An 18,335-nucleotide genomic window follows, 5' to 3' on the forward strand; every position below is an offset into this window, starting at 1 on the left:
TCAGGACAGGACACGATATGCAGGGAATTTACACTGAGAGAAATCGATAATAAAGTGAACACTGAAAGATGACTCCGTTTGTTTATAAATTTTAAATGCAAGCTGTTTTATTAATTAATTAATTAATTGATTAGGATTATTCAAGAATTTTTATCTGGATATAAGGAGAATGAGAAATAAATAGAGGATGGTGAGTTCGCAGAAACCTTTAAAATCCATTTTGGTCGACACAAAATGCTGGAGTAACTCAGCAGGACAGGCAGCTTCTCTGGAGAGAAGGAATGGGTGACAGCACAGGGCGAGACCCTTCTTCAGACTGAGAATCAGGGGAGAGGGAAATTAGAGGTATGAAAAGATGCAAGGAACAAATGAATGAAAGTCCTTGTGTTTAGCCGCTTGTGAACAGCTAAAAAGGGCACCGTTGGCACCATCATGTTACCAGTACTGTTGATTGTCACATCCATTTTAGTTTTTTCAGCAGTTTATGAATCGTGTAAGCTAAGTGTAGATTTTTTATTACTGTTCTTCAATGTTTTCATGCTTCAGTGACTTTGCCTCACTTGTAAAACATTTGGCAATTAGTTAACACCTGCATTAGATAGACTGGAATGTTGATATTTATGTTTAATTTCCTTTAGTTTTGAGATACAGTCCCTTCAGCCCATCTAATCTATGCCAACCCTCGATCACCGGTTCACTAGCTCTATGTTATAGAACTTTCACATCCTAAGCATAGGGGCAATTTACAGAAGCCAGTTGAGGTACTGACCTTCCATCTACCACATTGAGGACCCTCGGACGATCTTTGATCGGACTTTACTGGACATTATCCGGCACTAAACATTATTTCCTTTATCCTGTATCTATAAACTGTGGACGGCTTGATTGTAATAGACAATAGGTACAGGAGTAGGCCATTCGGCCCTTCGAGCCAGCACCACCATTCAATGGGATCATGGCTGATCATCCCCAATCAGTAACCCGTTCCTGCCTTCTCCCCATATCCCGACTCCGCTATCTTTAAGAGCCCTATCTAGCTCTCTCTTGAAAGTATCCAGAGAACCGGCCTCCACCGCCCTCTGAGGCAGCGAATACCACAGACTCACACTCATATATAGTCTTTCCACTGACTGGATAGCACGCAACAACAAAAAAGCGTTTCACTTTCACATTATCACATGTGATAATAAACTAAACTAAACCTGCATGTCTTTGGAATGTGGGACGAAACCGGATGGAGCACCCAGAGAAATCCCACGTGGCCACAGTGAAAACGTGCAAACTCCACACAGACAGCACCCAAAGATCTCTTGGTTCCCAACACCTAATGCTGCACTGAAATGGAATAAAGAAATGTAGAGTAGTGGAAGTTCATTTCTTCATGAGCAAAACACAAAGTACTGGATGGAGTCCGGTGGGCGGCGCGACTCTTGTCAGCAGCGGCCTCTGCAGTCCGTCTGTCTTTTTTATTGTTTTCTGTCTTGTTTCTATGTAGTTGTTATTGGTTTTTTTTGTCGGGGTATGTGTGTGGGGGGGGGAACTTTAAGGTCTGTCCCCTGCACGGGAGACCCAACCTTTTCTTTGTCGGGTCTCCGTTGTCGTTGGGGCTGCAACGTGGAGCGGCCTCCAACAGGAATGACCTGGGGCTCCAGTCGCGGAGCTGCGGAGCTACTCACCATCACGGATCTGGCCGAGTCCGGAGCGGATGTAGCTGTGGTGGAGCGCTGCTGTGACCCGACACCCGGAGATTCGGAGGCTCCTACCGCAGGTCTGTGGACAGTAATACCGGGAGCCCGCGGGTCGCTGCTGGGAGACCGCTTTTCGGGGCTTCCGCAACGGTGACTTCTCCCGCCCGAGTTGCGGGGTTGAAGATTACCTGGAGCGGGGCCTACATCACCGCCCCGAGCGGCTTGGAATGGCCGCGGGACTTTGTGAGCGCCCGCCGGGGGCTCCAACACCAAGAGCCCGCCGGGGCTCCAACACCAAGACCCGGTGCGTGGCCTTGCATCACCCGGCGTGGCTTTAATGGCTGCGGGACATTTAACATCGCTCGCCGGGGGCTTTGACTCTATCTTTGACTCTGACATGGGGGGGAGAGGGGCGTGCAGGGGAGAGATATGTTTAAGTTTTGCCTTCCTTCACAGCGAGGAGAAGATGCGCTGTGAAGGATGTTTGTGTAAATTGTGTTGGGTCTTGGGTCTTTTTTGTTTTGTATGTATGGCTGCAGAAACGGCATTTCGTTTGGACCTCAACGGGGTCCAAATGACAAATAAATGTATTGTATTGTATTGTATTGTATTGGAGGAACTCTGTGGGCCTGGCAGCATCAGTGGAGGGAATGGGCAGGCACCGTTTTGGGTCGGGTCCCTTCTTCAGACCGCTTCCTTCAGGAAACTTCATCCGCTAATAGAAGCTGACGTTTTATTGTGAACTCAATGCAAAAGTGCAGGCAAAAGTTCAAATGATAGCAATGTTTAAATAAAGTATCTTCCAATTTCATCACAGTTTATAAACTTTTATTGTAAAATATAAGTATTAGTTCTATTTAGTTCCATGCAAATATAAACACAATGTTTAAATATACCTTGATAACATAGATCATAAAATAACAATGTAATATAAAAAAATCACAAAATGAAGCTTTAGTTTCCTGCCATTATCTGAGAAAAAGGAGGCGCATACAATCTTACAATATTAAAAGCAATAATCATTGCCACACATAGAATATGCTTGCTTCTGCATCAGTATATAATCTACAATTGCACAATAATTCCCAGATTTTGTGTGAAAACATCAATTATCTGCCCAATCTGGATGGTGAGAACAGCTCAAATAAAATTACAACTTTGGTGCTGAGTTATTTAGAAACATAGACGATAGGTGCAGGAGGAGGCCATTCAGCCCTTCGAGCCAGCACCGCCATTCATTGTGATCATGGCTGATCGTCCACTATCAATAACCCGTGCCTGCCTTCTCCCCCTATCCCTTGACTCCACTAGCCCCTAGAGCTCTATCTAACTCTCTCTTAAATCCATTCAGTGATTTGGCCTCCACTGCCCTCTGTGAAAGGGAATTCCATAAATTCATAACTCTCTGGGTGAAAAAGTTTTTTCTCTACTCAGTCTTAAATAACCTCCCCTTAATTCTAAGACTGCGGCCCCTGGTTCTGGACTCGCCCAACATTGGGAACATTTTTCCTGCATCTAGCTTGTCCAGTCCTTTTATAATTTTATGTTTCTATAAGAGCCCCCTCATCCTTCTAAACTCCAGTGAATGCAAGCCCAGTCTTTTCAATCTTTCCTCAGATGACAGCCCCGCCATCCCAAGGATCAATCTCATGAACCTACGCTGCACTTACCAGGCTTTGTTCCACTATTACTCCACTTTGTTCTGCCTCTCCTCTCTTCCAACTTTCTTACCCCTCCCCCCACCATCAGTCTGATGAAGGTCTCAACCCAAAATGGCATCAATCGGTGTTCTTCAGAGATGCTGCCTGATCTGCTGAGTTACTCCAGCACATGGTGTCTTTGTTAAGTATAGGGTTTGCTTTCTTTAAAAAAAAATCACATCCCATGAATTAGATATGCATGTAACAAAGACTAATCTTGTATGGGATGTGCAGTAAAGTGTTTAAACATTCTTGCACTGAGCTGTGGGGTGGCTCGGAGGCGCAGCAGGTAGAACTGCTTCCTCACAGCAACAGAGAACCGGGTTCAAGCTTGACCTCTGGTGCACTGTGGAGTTTGCTATTCTCTCTGTGACTACGTGGGTTTCCTCCAGGTCTTCTGGTTTCTTCCCAAATCCCAAAGATGCGTGGGTTTGCAGGTTAATTGACCTCTGTAAATTGGCCCGAGTGTGTTGGAGTGGATGAGAAAGTGGGACGAAAGAAAACTAGTGTGAGCAGGTGATCAATGGTTGGTACGGAATCAGTGGGCAGAATGGCCTGTTTCCATGCTATATCTCTAAACCAAAGTAAACATGGGATTGTGATAATAACCGCAATCTGAATATACCCAACAAACACCCTGCATTATGAAATATTACCAGAATTGGTGAGTTTTTACTTAAATCAAACATAAACAAATAAAATGTTGAGCATATAAAACTTAAAAATCATCATAACACAATATAGCTAAAAGTTGGTAAATATAATAATTATCTAATTACAGGTCATTGTACCTTTAAAAAAAAGTGCTAAAAAATACTATGGCAAGATTATTGTGATCAGTTTAGGCTAATAATTGTTTGTAGGTATTATCATTGCTGTTAGTGTTTCCTGTTTTACAACTCTTAGATCCTGTTTGACTGCTCCCAGACTTAGCAACCTCCCGAGAACAAAAAAGATTCTTAAGATGCTTTTGGAACAGAGAGGAGGCATAATAATATATCAAAGGGTCAAGGCAACAGCTTAAACTGCCTATGCACACACACAGCATGTAAACAAAGTAGAGGCTGTCATCTGGAGCGTGATAAAGGTGAAGATAGTGGATGAGTAAAACGATGTTAGTCGGTGTGAAGCAGACAACTAAGACAAACAGCACAATCACAGCCAACCTGATGGCTGACGTCTTCTTGCATTTGTTGGCCACGCTGGTGGACGAAAGGGTAGAAATGATGCCCAGGTAACAGACTGTGGTCACGACCAGGGGGATGAGGAAGAACACGGCACACAGAACAGGAAAGTAATGGGTGAAGTAGCGTTGCAGTGTGGAGAGGGGAAGCACGTCGTGGCAGGTGGTGATGTTCAGGTCGGCGATGTACGCCGTTTGCTCGACCACGAAGAGCGGCGTGGCACCACCCAGGGCTAGAAGCCACGCCAGGAGGCAGATTCCAAGGGCGCGTCCGGGGCTCCTCCAGGAGGAGGATCGGATTGGGAAAACTATAGCCACAAACCGGTCCACGCTAATACACATCATCAGCAACACCGAGCAGTACATGTAGGCATAAAAGCCACCACTCACCATTCGGCAGAGGAAGGAACCAAAGTTCCAATTAGCACCGGAGAAATAGTAGAAGATCTTAAACGGAAGCAGCAGCACAAATAGTAAATCTGCTATGGCCAAATTTAACAGGTATGTTATTGCCGGCTTATCAAACTTTATTTTAAAGTACATGGTTAAGATTGCTATGCAGTTGAAAAGCAGCCCTACAGCAAAAATAACAGTGTAAGCAGAAGGGATAAACACAGTAATCCATCGGCTGGTTAGATATTGTCTTGCTGAATCTGAGATGGTCATGTGGTATTCCGTGCCTTTTCGAACAAGGTCAGTGGACGTATTTTTATCCAGTCCAAATCCGGATCCATCTCCGAGTCCACTTCCGTCATACGGGCCTGAGCCTTCTCCTTCAAGATCGATGAATTCATCTGGATTCGGAGCCTGCTTACCCACAAAGGTTCTGGGTGTAAATTTGCTACGTGACTGGTTCCCTGAAATGCAGAAGGAAAAAGTCCAGAAGTTATTTTCTGAATTACTGAAATATAAGTTCACAAGTTGCCGGAACAGAATTTGGCCAGACGGCCCGGTCTAGTCTACTCAGTTCAGTTTAGTTTACTGTCAGGTGTACCGAGGTACAGAGAAAAGCTTTTATCGCGTGCTAACCAGTCAGCCGAGAGACAATACATAATTACAATCAATACATTTACAGTGTATAGATACATGATAAGGGAAACCGCCATTCAATCACGGCTGATCTGTCTCTCCCTCTCATCCCCATTCTCCTGCCTTCTCCCCACAACCCCTGACACCCAAAAGGCCCCTGTCTCACTTGGCGATTTTTTCGGTAACTGACGTATCAGGTCATCGAAAAATGCGTGGTGTTATTTCAAGTGTCGAAACATTTTTTTTTGTTGCCGCTGGATTTTGAAATGTTCAAAATCTTTTGGCGACACTGATAAGACGCCGGCAAAATCAACAAGTGGGACAGGCCCTTTAACTAATCAAGAATCTGTCAATCTCCACCTTAAAAAGATGCATTGACTTGGCCTCCACTGCCGTCTGTGGCAATGACGTCGGGCATGAGGAGCAAGGGGTGGTAGGAGGGTGAGTCGTGGGAAACGCCTCCAGCACCTTCAGTTCAGCTGCAGGAGGTGCCCCCCGGGACACAAAGATGGAGAGGAGAGGAGAGGAGAGGAGAGGAGAGGAGAGGAGAGGAGAGGAGAGGAGAGGAGAGGGGAGGGGAGGGGAGGGGAGGGGAGGGGAGGGGAGGGGAGGGGGGGGGGGGAGGGGAGGGGGGGGGGGGGGGGGGGGGGGGGGGGGGGGGGGGGGGGGGGGGGGGGGGGGGGGGGGGGGGGGGGGTGGGGAGGGGAGGGGAGGGGAGGGGAGGGGAGGGGAGGGGAGGGGAGGGGAGGGGAGGGGAGGGGAGGGGAGGGGAGGGGAGAGGAGAGGAGAGGAGAGGAGAGGAGAGGAGAGGAGAGGAGAGGAGAGGAGAGGAGAGGAGAGGAGAGGAGAGGAGAGGAGAGGAGAGGAGAGGAGAGGAGAGGAGAGGAGAGGAGAGGAGAGGAGAGGAGAGGAGAGGAGAGGAGAGGAGAGGAGAGGGACGTTGGTTCATGGGAACCGTTCCAATACATCGAGCATGCGGGCCAACAGGACTCTGGACTTTGAATAATGGCTCCCAAATGGCGGCGCCAGTATGTGTAATATGAACAAAATAAATTGTGTGCAGTCACATATGTGGCAAATGAAACACTATTGAACTATTTCAATGGTCTCTTGTTTTCTTGATTAGTACCGGTGTTAGATGTTATGGGGAGAAGGCAGGAGAATAGGGTTAGGAGGGAGAGATAGATCAGCCATGATTGAATGGTGGGTTATTCTTGATGGGCCGAACGGCCTAATTCTGCTGCTATCACTTATAATCTTATGGTCCCCAGTGAAACAATCATTTGAATTTTCATCAGATTCAAACTGCACCTAAATTTCTTGTGCAATGTTGTTGCAAGAACACATGTCACCCAGGGAATGTTGACCTGGACTCATCAGGATTTTATTGTTAACTGAAATGAGTACGTTAATGATTTGTTTTACAATCTGATTGGGATTTTTGAAGACGTGTGCTAAAAAGGTCGATGAAGGCAGAGCTGTAGATGCGTACATTGATTTCAGAAAGGCATTTGACAAGGTTCCGCATCGTAGGCTGCTCTGGAAAGTTAGATCACATGGGAGCCAAGCAGAGATAGCTGAATGGATGGAAAATTGGCTCCATGGAAGGAAGCAGAGGGTGATGGTGGAAGATTGCTTCTCGGACTGGAGACCTGGGGCTAGTGGTGTGCCACAGGGTTCGGTGCTGGGCCCGTAACTGTTTGTCATCTACATCAATGATTTGGATGAGAATATACATTGCTGAAGGTACAAAAGTGGGCAGTGAAGATGGTTGTGAAAAATTGCAGCAAGATCTTGATCGATTGATCACGTGAGTTGCTTTGTTGTTACCTTCTCCGAGCTAACAATGACTACACTTCTTCCCGCCCTGCTTCCTGTAAGGACTCTATCCCCTACTCCCAATTCCTATGCCTATGCCACATCTGCACCCAGGATAATAATAATAATAAATTTTATTTAATGGGCGCCTTTCAGACATCTCAAGGACACCTTACATAGTAATCGGAATAAAAACATATAATCGGAATATAACAAGTAATAAAGACATCACAGAGACACAAATTAAAAACAGAATTCAATCCAAAAACAGAAAATCAAAAACACAGTGTGAAGAGAGAGCAGCGGCAGCCAAAGCGCGCCAGCGTCCACTCTCTCTTCACAGCAGCCATCTTGGACACAGACCAACAGGACTACAATTAGACAAAAAAAAAGAAAAAAAAAGGATGAGATGTTCCATACTAGGGCATCGGCGATGTCCTCATTCTTCAGGGAACGGGGATTCCACTCTTCTATTATAGATGAGGCTCTCACCAGGGTCTCCTCTATATCCCGCAGCTCTGCTCTTACTCCCCCTCCCCGTATTTGTAACAAGGACAGAGTCCCCGTTGTCCTCACCTTCCACCCCTTCAGCCGTCACATACAACATATATTCCACCGACATTTTCGCCACCTCCAACGGGATCCCACTACGGGCCACATTTTCCCATCTCCTCTCCTTTCTGCTTTCCCGCAGAGACTGTTCCCTCCGTAACGCCCTGGTCAATTTGTTCCTTACCACCGAAACCACCCCCTCCCCAGGTACTTTCCCCTGCAACCGCAGGAGATGCGACACCTGTCCCTTTACCTCCCCCCTCGACTCCATCGAAGGACCTAATCAGTCTTTCCAGGTGTGGCAGAGGTTCACCTGCATCTCCTCCAACGTCATCTACTGCATCCGTTGTTCCAGGTGCCAACTCCTCCATATAGGTGAGACCAAGCGCAGGCTCGACGATCGTTTCGCTGAACACCTCCGCTCAGTCCGTCTTAACCAACCTGATCTGCAAGGGCCCAGCACTTCAACTCCCCCTCCCATTCCCAATCTGACCATTCTGTCCTGGGCCTCCTCCATTGTCAGAGTGTGGCCCAGCACAAATTGGAGGAACAGCACCTCATATTTTGCTTGGCTAGTCTACGCCCCAGCGGTATGAACATTGACTTCTCTAATTTTAGATAGCCCTTGCTTTCTCCCTCCTCCCCTTCCCAGTTCTCCCACCATCCTACTGTCTCCTCCTACTTCCTTTCATTTTCCCGCACCCCCGACATCACTCTGAAGAAGGGTCTCGACCCGAAACATCGCCTATTCCTTCTTTCCATAGATGCTGCCTCACCCGCTGAGTTTCTCTCGCATTTTCTGTCTACTTTCGATTTTTCCAGCATCTGCAGTTCCTTCTTAAACAATTAGCTATTCTACATGGTCTTTGTACTCCACCCCCTTTGTCTCGTTTTCACACCTTACACTTCCTTATCTCTGTATCTCCCTCTTCCCTGACTCAGTCTGAAGAAGGTCTTGACCCGAAACATCACTCATTCCTTCTATCCAGAGATGCTGCCTGTCCCGCTGAGTTACTCCAGTATTTTGTGTCTTATCTTTGGTTTAAACCAGCATCTGCTGTTCCTTCCCACTATATGATGCTGAAATAAACTAGTCTCATTCGCCTGCACAATTGACAAGACTCTTATCTCTCTACATACCAACATGTTGGAATCATAGTCTCAGAGGTATGATTACAATTCTACGATACAATCTCCAATCTTTTCAACTACTTACAGCCCAAAGTCAAATCATGTTTAAATCATTGAAGCAGAAACTTAGAAGGAAAACTTCTGTGGTGAAACAACATATTTTCATGACATTCGACTGAAAATTAGATAAAATATCATTATAAAACTGATCATTCTAATTGGAAATAGTTATTTATTCATATAAAACATTGGCAATGCAATATTCAGAAAGTAGCTACCTCCCAGTTACTGATATGAATATGATACCAAGGAATTCAAGAAGCCTTTGGCAAAGTTCCAGAAAGTGCATTTATACAAACATCGCAACATGCATTTTTAATCGCATTCATCTATGCAGGAAGGATATCAGTGGAAGGATGTGTTGGCGTTGGAGAGGGTCCAGAGGAGGATTACGAGAATGATCCCAGGTATGTGCGGGTTAGCATATGATGAGCGTTTGACGGCACTGGGCCTGCACTCGCTGGAGTTTAGAAGGATGAGGGGATCGGGGATCGCTGGACGGCGTGGACACCATAAGCCAAAGGGCCTGTCTCTGCCCTGTTTCACTAAATTAAAAAAACTAAACTGATACTGATTTGTGAACACTTTGAAGATGTAGTCATTGAACATGTTCAAAGAGGTCGTCAGACATTTGAACTACAAGGGAATCAGGAGGTTTGCGAATAGGCCACGAAAATAAGGTTGAGGCCAAGATTGAATCAGCAATAATCACGTTCAATTTCTGCTATTACATTTGTTTTCCATCACAATTTGGTAGAATTGGCCAAACCAAAAGAACATCATAGAATCTAAACTGGAAGTATCCCGAGCTAATTCTGCTACCTCCATCATCTATTGCAATGTGATGGCTCCCACTGATTGTCGCCGGAAGCTTGCGTCCTTTTCAGGGCGGACGATGACAGCGAGGTCAACATTTGAAGCATGGAAGATGGACACGAACGAAGAAGAACTGCAGGTTCTTGACTTACACCCAAAACTACTTATCATATAATTTTAAATTTATTTTCTACATCAGTTAATTTAATTGACGTGAATTAGGACCTACCCACTAAACTGACCCCCACCCACTTTTAAAATTACAACAACAGTATTTCCCTAATGTATTGATTTAGTAAGGTTCTTCAAATTCATAAATTCATAAGTTCTAGGAGCAGCATTAGGCCATTCAGCCCAGCACGTCTACTCCACCATTTAATCATGGCTGATCTATCCTTCCCTCGCCATTCCATTCTCTAGCCTTCTCCGCATAACCCCTGAATTTTGTGAGGGTTTTGGATATACAGATAAAGGTCGTTATAATAGACCATGGGGGTGGGGGGAATGGTGTCCTTTATTGCCGATGGTCCAATATGACCAAGTTAGGGATTCGCTGCAATCTCCTACAGGTCACTCCGTGAAACAATAAGGTGTTTTCAAATAACAGCGAAATAAAATAAAAACTGCAAACTGAAAATGCCAAAAGCAATTTGTTACATTGTTTAATAGAGTACAAGTAAAGGGGCTGTTCCACTGCGGCGACCTAATTGGCGAGTTTAGAAGAGTTTGAAAAAATGTCATGTTGAAGACCTCCTTCGGCTATGTAGAAGACCTCCTTTGACTATGTTGAAGACTAGCTTCGACTAGCTTCGGGAAAATTGGACACCGAATAGTGGAGAGTGAAGACAACAGCCGACCTCGTTCGATCTCCCTTCGAATATGTTGAAGACTATCTACGACTACCTTCGACTACGGTTCGATTACCTTCGACTACCCTCGATTACCTACGACTAACACGCCGACCTACTACGACCTACTGCGACTAAACCTACGAGTAAAAAAAGTATCTAATATTTCCATGGCGACTTTTTTCACTCACGGGCATTTTTCAACATGTTGGAAAAAACGCCGCAACCTAGCTGAGGCCTCGAGTACGCGGGGACTACTCTCGAGCTTGAAGGAGAGTTACAAAGACCTCCTACGACCTCGTGTCGACCATGCGTCGAGGGCAAACTCGCCAGAACTCGCGGATTAGGTCGCTGCAGTGGGACAGCCCCTTAATAGAAACAAGGAACAGCGGATGCTGGTTAATACTCAAAAGGACACAAAGTGCTGGAGTAACTCAGTGGGTCAGGCAGCATCTCTGGAGAGCGTGGATAGATGATGATTCTGGTTGAGACCCTTCTTCAGTCTCTCGGCCTGAAAGGCGGTAGGCGCCAGCGTCGGCAGGTCCAGCCTGGTGGTGGAGGTGGGTAGGACAGGTCTGGAAACGGCAGGGGTGGTGGTTCGGGCTGATATTGGCAGGTCCAGCCTGGCGCTGAAGGTCGGTAGTGTCCGTCAGGAGGCAGCTGCGGTGGCAGCATCGGTGGTTGTGGCCTCAGAGAGACCGGGGAGGTGGTGAACGTTGGTGCCATGTCTCCCAGTGACGCTGCGGGTCTTGCCTTCGAGGTGGTCAAGGGTGCGGCGTGATCCAACGGTGGATCTCAACCCAAAACGTCACCTATCCATACTCTCCAGAGATGCTGCCCGTCCCGCTGAGTTACTCCAGCACTTTATGTAACTTCATCATTGCACATGTGTTGACCAACCTCCCTTCTATTGACTCCATTTATACCTCACGCTGCCTCAGCAAGGCCAGCAGCATAATCTAGGACAAGTCACATCCTGGCCACTCCCTCTTCTCCCCTCTCCCATCAGGCAAAATATATAGAAGTGTGAAAACGCACACCTCCAGATTCAGGGACAGTTTCTTCCCAGCTGTTATCAGGCAACTGAATCATTCTACCACAACCAGAGAGCAGTGCTGAACTACTATCTACCTCTTTGATGACCCTCGGACTATCCTTGCTGGCTTTATCTTGCACTGAACGTTATTCCCTTATCACCTTTTCCTTTTCCTTGTATTTACCTTTTCCCTGGAGGTGGAATCTCATGTAGATAGGGTGGTAAAGAAAGCTTTTGGTGTGCTGGCCTTTATAAATCAGAGCATTGAGTATAGAAGTTGGGATGTAATGTTAAAATTGTACAAGGCATTGGTGAGGCCAATTCTGGAGTATGGTGTAAAATCCTGGTCGTCAAATTATAGGAAGGATGTCAACAAACTAGAGAGAGTACAGAGGAGATTTACTAGAATGTTGCCTGGGTTTCAGCACCTAAGTTACAGAGAAAGGTTGAACAAGATAGGTCTTTATTCTTTGGAGCGCAGAAGGTTAAGGGGGGACTTGATAGAGGTCTTTAAAATGATGAGAGGGATAGACAGGGTTGACGTGGATAAGCTTTTTCCATTGAGAGTGGGGAAGATTCAAACAAGAGGGCATGATTTGAGAATTAAGGGACAGAAGTTTAGGGGCAACATGAGGGGGAACGTCTTTACTCAGAGAGTGGTAGCTGTGTGGAATGAGCTTCCAGTGGAAGTGGTGAAGGCAGGTTCGATTTTATCATTTAAAAATAAATTGGATAGGTATATGGACGGGAAAGGAAGTGAGAGTAAGTGTTCGGCATGGACTAGAAGGGCTGAGATGGCCTGTTTCCGTGCTGTAATTGTTATATGGTTATATGGATCTATACACTGTAAATGGATCGCTTGTAATCATGTATTGTCATATCCTGCTGACTGGTTGGCATGCAACAAAAGCTTTTCACTGTACCACGTGACAATAAACCAAACAAAGCAATATTGCATGTCAATTTGAATGAGCTCTCACAGTGTAACTCGCAGCCTGTGATTTTAAAGAGACAGAAGTGTCTGATTATTGTGCAGCTCATTTTATAACCTATTTGGGCCGCTCCTTAAATCCCCTCCTTTCCATTTTAAAGCATTGTTGAGTCATTTTGTTTTTCCAACGCAAATGATGCAAAAAGTATTCACCACAGATTACGTAACCAAAATGCTCCTCCGTCTGAAAGCATTTAAAAGTTTACAGCAAATGTTTAACATCTGGTTTTGCTTTTGGGGAAAAGAATTCAAAGAGAAAATTCAACAGTGAATAGAAAGGTTTCAGGCCATGGGGGATTCTTAAATACTGCTAGTGAAAAATAAAATGCAGAATACTAAATAGAATTAAAAGCTTTGAATCGAATAGATTTTTAAATCGGCTTCTAAATAATTTTTCTTTGGTTTTCCTGTAACTACAACCACAAAATGTTTCATAGATTGTAAGCACCATATAGGATTTTTATTGCATTCAAGGATATATCGTTACAATTTGTCAATTATTTCTTCTATCTCGCCTACTTACTGTGTTAATAAATCTCTTTGTTAACTGTTGAACCTCTAAAGACATCTGGAAAATCTCTGAAAACATATAACAATCACTCTTCGGCGACAAACAGTGAGTGAGTCATTTTGTTCCATTGTTAGCCTGCAATGTCTGCAGTATTTGCCAGAGTCTGCTTCCATTGACCCTTTCTAGATTGCTGTGGGCGGGGAAGGCGACACAATCGCAAGAGGGAAAGTAGATAAAGTCTGAGTTGTCACACATATGCGATCAAAGTAAGAGGTTGAAATAACATAGGGAATGTTGGATGTTTCATGGCAGACACGTCACCATCTAATTTTGTGTTACACACAATGGGGAATTTGTGATGTTATTTCAAGTGGATTTCAAGGCTTGGTGAAGTCCTTTGCCATGTTTGTTTACGTCTGGCAACTGAACCATTCTACCAAAAACTTTCCAGAGATGCTGCCTGTCCTGCTGAGTTATTCCATCTTTTTGTGACTATCTACCAAAAATATACATATGCAGTTCTTTCCTACACATTCTACCAACAATTAAGAGTTCGGTTTAGTTTAGTTCCCACCGAGCCCGCGATGACCAACAATCACCCACCGTATACTAGCACTATCCTATATGTTGGGGACAATTTACAGTCTTTACCGAAGTCAATTATGTCTTTGGAATGTGGGAGGAAACCGGAGCATCCGGAGAAATCCCACTCGGTCACGGGGAGAACGTACAAACTCAGTGCAGACAGTACCCGTAGTCAGGATCAAACCCGGATCATAACATAGAAACATAGAAAATAGGTGCAGGAGTAGGCCATTCGGCCCTTCGAGCCTGCACCGCCATTCAACATGATCATGGCTGATCATCCAACTCAGTATCCTGTACCTGCCTTCTCTCCATACCCCCTGATCCCTTTAGCCACAAGGGCCACATCTAACTCTTAAATATAGCCAATGAACTGGCCTCAACTACCTTTTAGATTAGATTATACCTTTAATAATCCTTTACAGGAAATTACAGTGCCACGACAGCTTCAAGACAGACATAACACCACACATTTCCTCAAATGGCTTCCATACTTAACAAGTTAAAATACAAGTTAAAATACAAGTTAAAATACAATTAATTTAAAAAAAAGTGCAGTTATTTATGCGCATTATACGCATTATACTTCTGTGGCAGAGAATTCCACAGATTCACCACTCTCTGTGTGAAAAATGTTTTTCTCATCTCGGTCCTAAAAGACTTCCCCCTTATCCTTAAACTGTGACCCCTTGTTCTGGACTTCCCCAATATAGGGAACAATCTTCCTGCATCTAGCCTGTCCAACCCCTTAAGAATTTTGTAAGTTTCCATAAGATCCCCCCTCAATCTTCTAAATTCTAGCGTACAAGCCGAGTCTATCCAGTCTTTCTTCATATGAAAGTCCTGACATCCCAGGAATCAGTCTGGTGAACCTTCTCTGTACTCCCTCTATGGCAAGAATGTCTTTCCTCAGATTAGGAGACCAAAACTGTACGCAATACTCCAGGTGTGGTCTCACCAAGACCCTGTACAACTGCAGTAGAATCTCCCTGCTCCTATACTCAAATCCTTTCGCTATGAAGACTTGCGCTGCAAGACAGCAACTCTACCGCTGCACCTGAGCTACTATCTACCTCATTGGAAACCCTCGGGCTATCTTTGATCGGACGTTACTGGACTTTCTCTTGCACTAAATGTTATTCACATTATTCCCTTTCTCGTGTAGTTGTACGCTGTGAATGGCTCGATTGTAATCATGTATTGTCTTTCCGCTGACTGATTAGCACGCAACAAATACTTTTCACTGTACCTCGTTACACGTGACAATAAACTAAAGTTGAACTTGTCTGAACTATGTGAACATTGACACAAGGAATGGGATGGATGGCACAGGCAATAATATTTGTGAAATTAAACTGTTTACAATCTCACACACCGATAGCTGGCAACACTTAACTCAAGAACAATGGGCCGGGGAAGATTTTACGCAATGTAGCAAAGCTTGTTCTAGTCGGGCCAGTCACCGAACCATTCCAAAACAAGTTCTGATGCAGAGTTTCCACCATCCTTCTGCCTCCACAGCTGCTGCCTGGCCCGCTGAGTTCCTCCAGCACTTTGGTGAAACAAGGATCTGCAGATGCAGGTTTAGACAAAAAGACACAGAGTGCTGGAGTAACTCAGCAGGGCAGGGAGCATCCCTGGAAAACATGGTGATGTTCCGGGTCGCCAACCAAAACGTCGCCTATATTCATTCTCCAGAGATGCTGCCTGGTCCGCTAAGTCGCTCCAGCACTTTGTTTTTGTTTTTTATCTCTGCTCCATATTCCAGCATCTGCAATCTCTTGTGTCTCCATTTCAAAACACTTCTCAGTGAACCTCCTGTCTAGAATGGTCAGTAACGCAAGCCAGGCAGGGCTGTTGGTGAACATATAGGGCAACTGGCTCAATTACTTAAGCAAAGCACAAAATGCTGGAGGGACTCAGCGGGTCAGGCAGCACCTGTGGAGGGAATGGACAGACGGCATTACGGGTCAGAAGCCTTATTTGCTCACTCATCTCCTTCTCGACCAAAATCCCTGGAAGAAGCCACAGAATACTGTCTGGGTTAGGGGGGTATCAGCTACAAGGAGATGTTGGACAGACTTGGATCGTTTTCTCTGGAACGCCAGAGGTTGAGGGGAGACCTGATATATACAATTATGAAAGGCATAGCTAGACCCTTTTTTCCCAGGATGGGAATATTAAATACCGGATGGCACAGGTTTAAGGTGAGAGTCACAAAGGTCGAAGGAAATGTGCAGGGCATGTTATTTACACAGAGGGGCCAAATGTGACTAGATTTATGGCCGCACTATGCAGAGGTCAATAAAGCCACTGACCACTACAACATTGGAGTGGTGAGTGCCTGGAACACAGTGGGGACGGGGGAGGCCGATACCATAGTGGTGTTTATTAGACTTCTGGATTAGCGCATGGATATGCAGGGAATAGAGGGATATGGATCACTTGGTAATCAGTTTTGGCACAGACATTTTGGACCGAAGGGCCTGTTCTTGTGGTCCTATGTTCAGAAAACCTACACCAACCCCAAAGCTATTAGGAGCAGACGTGGGCATTCGATACCAGCCTGCGAGACAGATGTGTACAGCAATGTATTCTTCCCCCGCACAAATAAAGCACGGAATAATCTTCACCCTACCATAGTTACCCAACCAGACTCAACTAAAGTTAAGGTAGGTACACAAAAATGCTGGAGAAACTCAGCGGGTGCAGCAGCATCTATGGAGCGAAGGAAATAGGCAACGTTTCGGGCCGAAACCCTTCTTCAGACTGAGGAAGAATACATCTTCTTAAACACTTTGTCTACTCCACTGCGAAATCTCCTCAAGGTATGCCTACATTGAAGAAGTTCTCCTCTTCTTAAAGTTAAGGTAGCTCTTTTTTTCCAAGAACTGTGTTTTTTTTTTAGCTTAAGTCCACCCTCCACCACCTCCAGTTTAACTTTCTTTTGGAGGACCAGGAAACCACGAACCAAGACTTTTAATGAAGTAGCATATGATTAGCCCACGTACACACACACGTACACACACAGTGTGCGGGCGGGAGGGAAAGTTCACAAGTTGTAACAGCAGAATTACGGCCGTTCGGCCCATCGAGTCTACGCCACAAAGACCGCGGAAAGAGGAATTGGGTTGTTTTTAGCCTTCGGTATTTCATTTTCAGATAAAGAAGGTTTATTATTCCTTTTCCCCCAGAGATGCTGCCTGACCCCGCTGAGTGCCTCCAGCACTTTGTATCTATCCTTGGTGTTTACAAACCAGCATCTGTACTTCCTTGATCCTACATTTTCAGGAGCTCCCTGGGTTTAGATCCGGACCCTAATAACTGATCGCTCTGTACAACGAGTTGGGACATTTAGAAACGCGATCCATTCCGCCTGTATTCTATCCTCATGGTTTATCTACATGAAGCAACTATCTTGAGGACCGAGGAAGGTCCTCGACCCGAAACGTCGCCCATTCCTTCTCTCCAGAGATGCTGCCTGACCCACTGAGTTGCTCCAGCTTTTTGTTGTGTCTGCCTTCGGTCTAAATCAGCATCTGCGGTTTCTTCCTACACATCTTGAGGGTGCAAGTATACTAAGGTTTTCCTACCGGGTTTGAGAGACGAGACGGCGGGGAGCAAGGTGACCCACACCACGAGGAGAAGTTTGCAAATCATCCCGAGCGAGGAAAGGGGTTTGGTTCCCGTGATCACGAACTCTGCAATCCCCGCTCCGGATATGTGTGTGTAGAGTCGCTGGCTGGCACTCACTGTCCGGGCTGATGAACGACGGCGACCACCCACTCACCCCTTCACCCCACCTCTCCTGTTCGCTGCGACGCTGAACTCCGGGCAGTTGACAGCGACTGAGAGGGGAGGGTGTCCCGGAGTGATCGGCCGGGGAGAGGGGAGGGAGGGAGGAAGGGAGGAAGGGAGAGAGAGAGAAGTAGTGACCGCGGCTCTCGCTGCTGCTGCTGCTGCTGCTGCCACCGCCCGCTGGTCGCTCGCTCGCTCGCTGACTCTGGTAGATTTCATTCACACCGCTCCCCTGGTTTCGCAACTCTCCGGAAACTATTTAACGCCACAATTGCCAACCAGCTTCGCAGGGTGCAACAAAGTGAACGGAAATAAAAATGTAAAAAAATGAACAAAACGGATAAAGCTGGGAGATAAGGGGAGGGTTTAACGCAGCGAAGGGAGATATTGAGAACACGGCAGGGCAGGGCTGGTGCAGATGGAGACTGGACTCGGGCGCTTGAAGTGCCCGCACAGGCTAATGCGGATCTGGCATTCGTGGGGCGGGGAGGTGGGTGGTGCGGCCAGTTTGTGGTCTGCCACCACACCAAGGTTTCGCAGCACAGGCTGGAGGGCAAATATGTTTAAATTATAGCGAGAATAAACTGAG

At 45.9% G+C, this 18,335-nt stretch overlaps 1 protein-coding gene across 1 annotated transcript; it reads right to left on the reverse strand.

Annotated features, from left to right (window-relative positions):
* Positions 1–3,560: 3,560 nt before the first annotated feature.
* On the reverse strand, positions 3,561–17,868 carry f2r (coagulation factor II thrombin receptor). The gene is made up of 2 exons (XM_033018618.1): positions 17,542–17,868; positions 3,561–5,428 (listed from the first exon to the last, which is right to left on the reverse strand). Exons 1-2 carry the CDS (start codon positions 17,606–17,608, stop codon positions 4,230–4,232), a joined length of 1,266 nt encoding a protein of 421 aa, XP_032874509.1. The 5' UTR covers positions 17,609–17,868; the 3' UTR covers positions 3,561–4,229.
* Between the last annotated feature and the right edge of the window lie 467 nt (positions 17,869–18,335).

The sequence above is a fragment of the Amblyraja radiata genome, chromosome 3, assembly GCF_010909765.2.
Source record: "Amblyraja radiata isolate CabotCenter1 chromosome 3, sAmbRad1.1.pri, whole genome shotgun sequence".
NCBI lineage: Eukaryota > Metazoa > Chordata > Chondrichthyes > Rajiformes > Rajidae > Amblyraja > Amblyraja radiata.

Excerpts from the sequence above, each read along its gene's own strand:
- f2r (XM_033018618.1), bottom strand. The coding sequence starts at position 17,608 with ATGATTTGCAAACTTCTCCTCGTGGTGTGGGTCACCTTGCTCCCCGCC. Across the intron at positions 5,429-17,541 it reads CGTCTCGTCTCTCAAACCCG|GGAACCAGTCACGTAGCAAA; the intron begins GTAGGAAAACCT and ends TCTGCATTTCAG.